This window comes from Tympanuchus pallidicinctus, unplaced genomic scaffold, assembly GCF_026119805.1.
Source record: "Tympanuchus pallidicinctus isolate F22 unplaced genomic scaffold, pur_lepc_1.0 scaffold3, whole genome shotgun sequence".
Lineage (NCBI taxonomy): Eukaryota > Metazoa > Chordata > Aves > Galliformes > Phasianidae > Tympanuchus > Tympanuchus pallidicinctus.
Genome location: NW_026294747.1, coordinates 57,019,678 through 57,028,930, shown reverse-complemented (window position 1 = coordinate 57,028,930; position 9,253 = coordinate 57,019,678). Strand labels below are relative to the sequence as shown.

The 9,253-nt window shown below is 45.1% G+C and overlaps 1 protein-coding gene across 5 annotated transcripts in view; it reads left to right on the top strand.

The window, feature by feature from the left end:
• Nucleotides 1–9,253, top strand: part of NIN (ninein) — a 53,406-nt gene that overhangs the window by 36,654 nt on the left and 7,499 nt on the right. For 3 of the 5 annotated variants that reach the window (XM_052696508.1, XM_052696504.1, XM_052696505.1), the window contains 6 exons: nt 106–219; nt 833–979; nt 1,746–1,907; nt 2,800–2,949; nt 3,070–3,168; nt 6,170–6,361. In XM_052696508.1, coding sequence (XP_052552468.1) covers nt 106–219; nt 833–979; nt 1,746–1,907; nt 2,800–2,949; nt 3,070–3,168; nt 6,170–6,361 — 864 coding nt within the window. The other 2 variants (XM_052696506.1, XM_052696507.1) reach the window with 2 other exon arrangements.

Below are 9,253 nucleotides of genomic sequence, written 5' to 3'. Positions count from 1 at the left end.
CAATTTCCTTGCATAGCTGTAACTCCATCTATCGTAACTCCTAAAGTCAAACTGAGTTAAAGAAAATCCCAAATGATTCAGGCTTAGCCGTGTATCTTATTCCAGGTGGCCAAAGTAAGCTTCTTGGAGAGCGCTGTTGGCAGCTTGAAGCAGGAGCAGAAGTCCTGGGAACAACAGAGTCAGACCCTGAAAACACAGCTATCAGCTTCACAGGAGAAGGTATAACAGTGGGTTTTGTTACAGTCCTGAATCAAAGCATTTTGGAATTTCTGGTACAGCTTTTTTCGTAGAAAACAGCCCTCTTCTAACATGTGCAAGGACTTCATGCAACTCAGAATGGGTGCTTTGATGGGCTTTCAAAGGGATGTCCTTAAAGGACAAAAGGAAACTTGTTAAATATGACCTTTTTTTTTTTTCCCCCACATCCAAGTTCCTCTTGCCAACTCACTCTGCCCAGCTGTCCCTCAAGCACTGCAGTGATCCTGCTTCTGCTCCCTGCTTTTGATGGTAGTTTGTTTCCTAGCAGCCAAGAGCAGGGACAAATGGCCATTTGCTTGGCTGATGGCACTGCTCTTGTCTCTTGTTGGCCATGGGCCACCAAGAAGAAGAAATAAATCAAAAGGGATCTCCTTTTCCCAGCATGTCACAATAAGTATTCTGAGAAGGAAGATGAGTGCAGCATTTTGGCCATTTTTAAGAGGGTGTGGCAGCTGATTTGAAGCAGAAACTTGGAGAACTGTTTATCATTTCCGTGAGCTGGGCTGCCAGCGTCACCTCATCACCCCTTCCAACAGTCAGCAGTCAAATAGCAGAGATTTGTGGCACCTTACAGGTTCAGAGCTTGGATGAAACCCTGCAGAACACCAGCCTCCAAATGTCCTGCCTGAGGTCGGACCTGCGGGTGGCACAGCAGGAGAAGGAAGCTCTTGAGCAAGAGGTGATGTCTTTACACAAGCAGCTGCAGAACGCCAACGAGAAGGTAACTGAGCTCTGTCAGATCCACGTGGATGGCTTACAGATGGGCATCCTGTCACTGGAGCCAGTCTGACTGTTAGGCTGGCTCATTAATGAGCAAGGCAGAAATAGTGCTGCAAGCCTGAGCAAGCAGATTCTGAGTGACATTGGTTTTGACTCTTATAAACACAAGTGATAGAAAGCTAGCAATCAAACTGCCTAGAGGGAGGAGGGCATAAAAAGACAGTATTTCTGTGATGCTTTCTGGTTTTAGTAGTTTTCATGTTTAAGAGATAACTATCATTAGCCTGTTAAGGTTGTTTGCAATGCCAAGCTGATGAGGAGGTGGGTCTGAAGGAGGTGGCAGGCAGCAGTCCTGCGATAGCATTATGAATTTAGTCCCCAATTTGTCTGCTTTGCCATGTAATTAAAGGAATATTTAATGAGCACACTGGAAGGAGAGTGCTTCAGAATTGTGCAGCAGGAGCTGAATCACAGCTTTACTGAATAATATGTAATGGAGTTCTATTATTTATTTGATGAGGCTGCAAAATAGAGCCCAACTTTTTGTGCCATCGAGCTGAGTGTGCACTCACAGTAAGCATTCCAGCTGTGATTTGGCAAAATGCTTGGCTGCACACTGGGATGACCATGCTGGATTTCACTGGCACATAGGCTGGGAGGGAGATGGAGCCCTGCAGCTACCAAAAGCCTCCTTAAACACCACCTGAACGGAGGAAACGTCTGCTTCTCTGTTGAAGGCCTAACCCTGCAATTCTGTCTGTCTTAAGAACAGGGTCCTAGCACGGGCTGTGCCTTCCCCAGGGTGCACACAGCAGGACGAGCTGGAGCAGCTGATGGCCCAGGAGCAGCAGCTGCTGCGGCAGGAGAAGGAACGGCTGCAGAGGGAAGCCCGCAGCTCTGCCACGGAGCTGGTGCATGCCAGGGAGAAGGTAGGGGATGGTTCAGATAGTCTCTTGTCGAAGATTCTGGTCTGCCCCCTCTGCTCTGCCCTGAGGAGGCCCCATCTGGAGCACAGGATCCCCTTCTGGGTTCCTCAGTTCCAAGCAGATGTGCAGTTGCTGGAGAGAAGCCAATGGAGGGCAGCAGAGGTGGTGGGGGGTCATCAGATGTGACAAAGCCTTGGCACGGGCTGCCCAGGGAGGTGGTGGGGTCTCCTCTGGAGATATGCAAAACCCATCTGGAAACTTTCCTGTGCAACCTACTGTAGGGAACCTGCTTTAGCAGAGGGTTCATAGAACCACAGCATGGCCTGGGTTGCACAGGAGCAACCCCTGCTGTGTGCAGGTCGCCAACCAGCAGCCCAGGCTGCCCACAGCCACATCCAGCCTGGCCTTGAATGCCTGCAGGGATGGGGCATCCACAGCCTCCTTGGGCAACCTGTGCCAGTGCCTCACCACCCTCTGGCTGAAAAACTTCCTCCTCACATCCAACCCAAACCTCCCCTGTCTCAGTTTAAAGCCATCCCCCCTTGTCCTCTCGCTATCTACCCTGGGTTGAATGGGGAATCTCCAGAGGGCCCTTCCATTGCCTACAACTCTGAGATTTATTTATTACGTTTTCTAGCATTCTTCACATTTAATTTCCCAGCTCACAATATTAGGCAGATTATGGGGAGGAGAAAGAGTTGCTCAAAGCTAAAATATCAAAAGTACCAGAATCTGTCATGAATCTGAAATCAGCTGGTACCAGATATTGCAAATGCGATTGATTTGCAGTGGGCTGTCAGTTTTGACCTACTGGAATGTGCCAAAAACATCACTACAAAGCAGATGGAATGGTTTGGAATGTCTTCTCACATTTGTTCATCTCTGGTCTCTTTAGATCCGACAGCTGGAATCCACTGTCCTCTCCTTAAAGCATCAGAAGCATCAAAGCCAGTCAGGTATTGTCAAAGCCATAGAGCAGGAGAAACTAAGCTTGAAGAGAGAGTGTGAACAGCTACAGAAGGAGTTGTCCTCTGCCAATAGGAAGGTTAGTCCAAGTGCTTAATCTGGGGTTGGTGTGATGTGCAGCCACTCATGACTTGCACGTTGAATACAGCAGATAAAATGAAGCTGCTGCCTTTCTAAGGAAACCTCTTGTCTTCTATAGATCAGTCAGATGAATTCTGTTGGACACGAATTGGAAACAAGCTCAGAAAATGAAGGGCTAAGGAAAAAGCAGGTCAAGCTGGACGATCAGTTAATGGAGGTACTTCTCAATAGGTGCTGACTGCACTGACTGTAGTGTGGAGGTTTATCATCAGTGTGTCACTGAATCCATGAATTCATTTATAAAACAAAAGTAAAAAAGCTTTCCTCTTCAGGGAAAATGATCAAAACTGGAAGAATTGATGTCTGTTAATGTTAATGTGATCTTTCATGATCAGTGTGAGTGTGATTAATGTGTGTCTGTGAAGCACAGTGTGGTTCATGGTGACTTGTGTGATGTTCCAGATACAAAGTCAAATGGGGAAGAATTTTGTTTCTGTGCTTGAGGCAAGGCTAACACTTTGTTCTTCCTTCCTAAAACATATCACCTCAAATTTCCTAACTAATATTTGTCTAATGCTGCTCTTAGTGTAGAAGCCTGTTCTTATTTACCATGATTATATTTCGCTGAATGGAAGCCTTGCTTAGCAGAACCTCTGAGCTGTCTCTGCAATGAACTTGATGGTCTGAATTTCAGTTTAAAGCATTTTTAACTTGTTCCATAAATGAGACAGTCTTATAGATGAGGCTTTTGCAGCACTGTTTGTTGAAATACCTCATGGTTTTCATCAAGGAAGCAAACGGGAAACATGTTATGCTGAATATACTCTGTAATTAGCTGTAAAATTATTATAAACTTGATTAGAAAAAATTTGGCAAGTCGTTGAAAACAGTTTTATTTCTTGTGCCTTTGCTTCGTGTATTTTCAGTTATGCTTTGGGAAAAATCCCAGCTCTGTTGAACTCTTCAGTCTGAACACTGAGTATGGAATTGGGTTTTCTCCCAAAGCCTGTAATTCAAACATGCAGGACTTGTTATTTCTGATAACATTATCCCAGCAGGGCTGTATAACGTTCACTTAGCACTTTGTGACCTCTAACTTTCTCTTTTGTGCCTGTTCTCCTTTTGTCCATGGCTAACCTGTCTAGAGCTCAGTGGTTGGAACTAGCAGAGAAGGGTGCAGTTCTCTTTCTGAAATAGTGTGCGAAGGTAGAGCAACCATTTTCAATGTACTACCATAGCATGAAGAAAACATTTTGGAATGGATTTTCTTCTTTACTCCATGCATCTTTTGAAGTAAAGGAGCCATTATTCATTTTAATGTAACGTCCTTCCTCTGGCAGCTGCACTAACCTGTTGGGTGCAGGCTGTGATTGGATTCTATAGGAAAACATTGGATATTCCAGAGGGGTTGCAGTGAAAATGGAGAAATGACCGATTGAGTTCAAAAGGATCAAACTGATCACGAGAAAATGAAAAGTGGCTCCATCCCTTCCTTCTCACCCAGTGACTGTGAGGCCTGAAGGTGTCCTCGTGTTTGCCTCTGGCCTTTTGCATGCCTTTTCACCAGACTGTCGAGTGTTTCCCTAGTGCTGACTGATATGTGCTCACACTGTGTCATCCCTGATAGTTTAGTGAGCTCCTTACTGTTCCACTTCCTTCCACAGATGAATGTGGCAAGACTACGTTGTTTTCATGAGCCATTAGCAACTTCATTTTGAGATGTCAGCTTTTATTGGTGTTTCCTCAGCTCTTCCACCCGTGTGTTTGACAACATCACATGAAACCCTGTACAAATCCCATTCAAATTTCATTATTTCTGCTGTTTATGCTGTTGGTAAAAGAATAGCTTCGTTGTAGGCAAGTTGATTCAAGAGAATTTCCTGATACATATTTATATATTCTTTAAAAAAAGCTTTTTTGAGGTACTTATACTACTTTAAAATATCTTCTAAGCCTATATTCAATTTCTTTGAGCCAGCAGAGGTGGGCAGATGCTATCACAGCCACAGCACTGGTGTTCTTATCACATTTCAAGCCCCTCTCTATCTCCATTAGGGCTCCACCATTGGATACACCATTAGAGCAGCACCCTCGATGGAATTACACCATTATGTCAAGTGCTTATAGTTGATTCCATTATAGATGAACTCAATAACGGAACTGTGATGCTAATTGAGGCCTTAATTACAGCACTTGTGAAAGGAAAAGTAATACTGCTAATGTAATCTCACCTTTTCCTAAGGGACCAGAGTAATGGCTATGAGATAACGGGAGGATTTTGTGATGTGGTTAGCTGGCTCTTACAGGAAGAATGATTTTTACATGAAGAAAGCATTAATCTTATGCAAATGCAAGCTGCAAATTGGCTTGACTGAAACTTAAGTCTCAAATTTTAACAAGCTCTGCTTGTGGCATGACTCTAAATGAGAAACATAAAATGTGTGAGGTCTTCTGTTCCACAGAAGGCTCCTAAGTAGTGAATTCAGAATACAACGCAGCAGAGAGCATGAAGATACTTTGGTCACTCTAGACTGTATAGAGAATGTTTAGCTTTTAGGATTTTGTTTTGCTTTTTGAGGAGATTAAAGACTAGAAATAATCAATGCTGGTGGGTGACACCTTCAGCCTGCCTCATGCTGGCTTGGATATTAGGAAGAATTTCTTCTCTGGAAGAGTGGTGTGGTTGGGACAGGCTGCCAGGGAGGTGGTGGAGTCACCATCTCTGCAGGTGTTAAGGGAAGGGTGGGTGCAGGCTTAGGGCCACAGTTAGTAGGCTGCATTGGTTGCAGGTGGATGGTTGGACTGGGGGATCTTAGAGGTCTTAATGATTCTATGATAATTCTATACCAGAGCTTTTATTTGTACCAAGATGTTGTTATTAGAAGAGTTGCAAGGGCTAAGGTTAAAATTGAAAACAAAATTGAAGTTATAGCTCAGCACAGACCTGTTTAGGATTTTGCCAGAGTAACGCAGGCCTGAAGTTATGAATCAAAGCTCGATCTCCTATAGACTTTGCAGAACTGCATGTAAGGATGCATCTTCTCCATTGGGAAGAGTTTGTCTTAGCATCTGTTTCCGGCTTCATACTGGCTTCCCTTGTGCACAAGAGACGCTTTAAGCTCAGTGCATCGTGTGTCATGCAAGAACAACTCCAGAAACACACCTCGAGCAACGCGCCGTGCTGCTCCCCCCTGACAGCCTGTCTTGTTGCCCTGCAGATGCGACGCTCGAGCAGCAGCGGGATGCTTAGCCAGCCCCTGCACCCCCGGGAGCTCCCACAGCAGGGCTGTGCCGTGGTGCCCAGGGAGCAGTTCCTGCAGCTCCAGCAGCAGCTGCTGCAGGCGGAGCAGCGGGGCCAGCGGTTGCAGGAGGAGCTTGAGAGCAGACCTTCTGAAACCAACATGCAGCAGGTAAGGCTCTCGTTTCTCTGCTGTTACTTCAGTGGGGCGTTGGGTTCGTTTGGTGTTTTTGACTTTTGAGATCCGTTCTCCGTTTATGCCAGTTCGAAATTGGAATTAGTTGCATCAAAGCTGTGCACAAACAAGCCTTTATTCAGCCTGCGCAGCTTGAGCCGTGGTTCAGTTCTGAAGTCCCTTTAGTCTTCATGGCTCACTCCATCCATATTCAACTGTTGGCTTTTCTCCTTGTCATCAATGTGCAGTAAGTGTTTGCAGTTGGCTTTTTATTTTCCCTAACGTCCACGTCTGGAACCTTTGCTCTGGGAAATACACAGTGCACAGACACGCTGGCATCAGACATAAAGCATGAGCTCAGGCTGTTGCTGCCACATGGAGTTCTGCCACCTGAGACATGGCAGAGCATAATACAAGCAAGTTACCCTTTTTGTAAGGCTTCCACATCTTCATTATTTGGCCACGATAGGACGCTGTTTGGAGGGCACCGTTCCTGTTGTCCTGAAACATCATCCCTGGTGTTTCTGAGGGAAAGCAATCTAATTCCAACAAAGATGCAGCCTCTGCACTCACTGGGCTGAGTCACTCCTCGTATTTCAACATGCAAGACTGAATGATAAGCAATAATAAGCTCTAGTAGCAAATTTTGCATCTCCCGTGTAAAATGAGCCTTAAAATTAGGCTGCCAACCCATAGTTTTGCTTGAGTACGTGCTCAGCTCCAGCTTTCTGCAGGTCTTTTTCATTAGAAAAGTCAGATGATGTTTTGGTGACCACATCCCTAAATCTCTGATGCTTTGGCTTTGGGCACGTATCTTAAAATAATAATAATATGACTTAAGATAAAGCCCTAAGTAACATAAATAAAAGGCTAACATTTTTATTAACCTGTTAGCAGAAAAAAAAACCCACATTTTACACTCTCTTGCATTTTATCTGGAGAAAAATTAGAAATTGATATATCTACATAAGCTTTAAGTCTCTGAACTTCAAAGATTTGACCATGTTAGTGGGTGTATTTTGGAAGGTGTATTATGGAAGGTGTACTATGGGGGGGGAAAAAAAATATGTCCAGTAATAGTTTCTAAAGCTTACAGAACTTGCAGTGACTGTTTTAAACCACAGCATTAAAGGGAACAGTACCCTGCAAAGGAGCTTAACAGCAAAGAATGCAGGAGAGGAGGAAAAATGAGTTGTAAGTTTCTCTCCCTTTCACTGAGTGTGGATGGAGGCGCATTACTGATGTACTTGGTCACACACGTTGGAAAGCAAAGCATGCAGTTGAATTTTGAAATCAATATAAGCTCTGTTACAGCAGCAGCATCTGCAGAGTGAACGTGCTGTGTGCATTGCATTAGAAGCAGTTTTGTAATTCTGCTTTTGAAAGCCTGAGAAGCAATTTGCAAACTAATCATATCCCAGAACCCGCAGTTGTACAGATGCACCACTTCTATTTCCCAGAACCTTCATGAATATAAAAATCCTTTCCCGGAGGTTTTTCAAGCTTTTGCTGTCAATGCACTTAATGCTTGTAACTTCTTTTTGCATCGATTTTTACTTAAAGTGAACAGATGTGAACAAGGTTCCACTTTGGAACATCTCCTACAGCTGTTTGTGTGGGCTCTACTACGTGGCTTCCTGAAGTCACTGTTGTGAAGCATTCATTATACAACTGTAAACAAGGGCAGAGTGGTGGATGCTTTAAGCTGGGACAAACCCAACAGCTTCTTTAAGCACACCTTTAATCCTTACTCTTTTCCCTTCGTCATCCTGAAGCAAACATCTGGTTGAGTTTGTCCATTCCAATGTTCTCTTTAGCATCTTGGGAAATTGCATCCTAACCCCTCTTCACTGTCTTTTCACCATTGAGTAGAATGTCATGGCATCCATGTTTTCTGCATCAGTTTATCACCTTGCTTTGCACTTTGCAGCTTTCTTCCAACCCCAGTCCTTCTGTGTAAGGCACCAAACTTACCCTCCTTTTTGGAATTTGTGTGCTCCTTTTGCTTTGCTTTCTTCATTATTTTTTGATCATGGCTACAGTGGTCTGTGTTCTCCTTTGCTTTACAGTCTGTGTTGAGCTGTTGCTTACCAAGCTCACTATTCCAGCATCACCCCATCAAAGCCCCTCATCCTTTTCCTCCTCTGTTAACCTGCCTGCCTTGTCCCAGACAGCAGCTGCCCAGCACTGCCACATAGAATGGCCTGGGTTGCACAGGAGCACAGTGCTCATCCAGCTCCAAGCCCTGCTGTGTGCAGGTCGCCAACCAGCAGCCCAGGCTGCCCAGAGCCACATCCAGCCTGGCCTTGAATGCCTGCAGGGATGGGGCATCCACAGCCTCCTTGGGCAGCCTGTGCTGGGCCTTGCTCAATAGTGAATGCCATGGGCCCATCCCTGAGCCAGGGTTCCCAGAAGTTGCCCCCAACCTCTGCCAACCCGTAGTTCTGCTGGGAATACACAGAGTTGCTCAACTCCCCCTTTCTGCTGGTCTGCTTTGGAAAATTCAAATAACCCCTGACCAACAGCTTGTTCAGCTGTCCCAGCAGGAGGCTTGCAGCTAGGTTTGAGGAGGGGGTCAATGGGACTATTTTTCACAAATGCTTTTTGGCCACCTGAGGCAATATGTAGGCAGATACTCTCCCCTTAACAAGTGTAACTGCTTTGCCAATGGCATTTATCGCTGTCACTGACCTTTTCAAATCCCCCCCAAATGTGGACCAGTCCTCTTCAGCCTCCTGACCTCTAGAAAACACATCCTGAGTATTTCCTCAATTGCATTTGTGTAGCACTAATACAGAGAAATGTGATGTGGTGCTCTGCCTGCTTTCCTCTGTGTGTGTTTTTGTCTTGTGTTGCTTGCTTGGCTTGTGCTGCTGCTTTGCTTTGTGT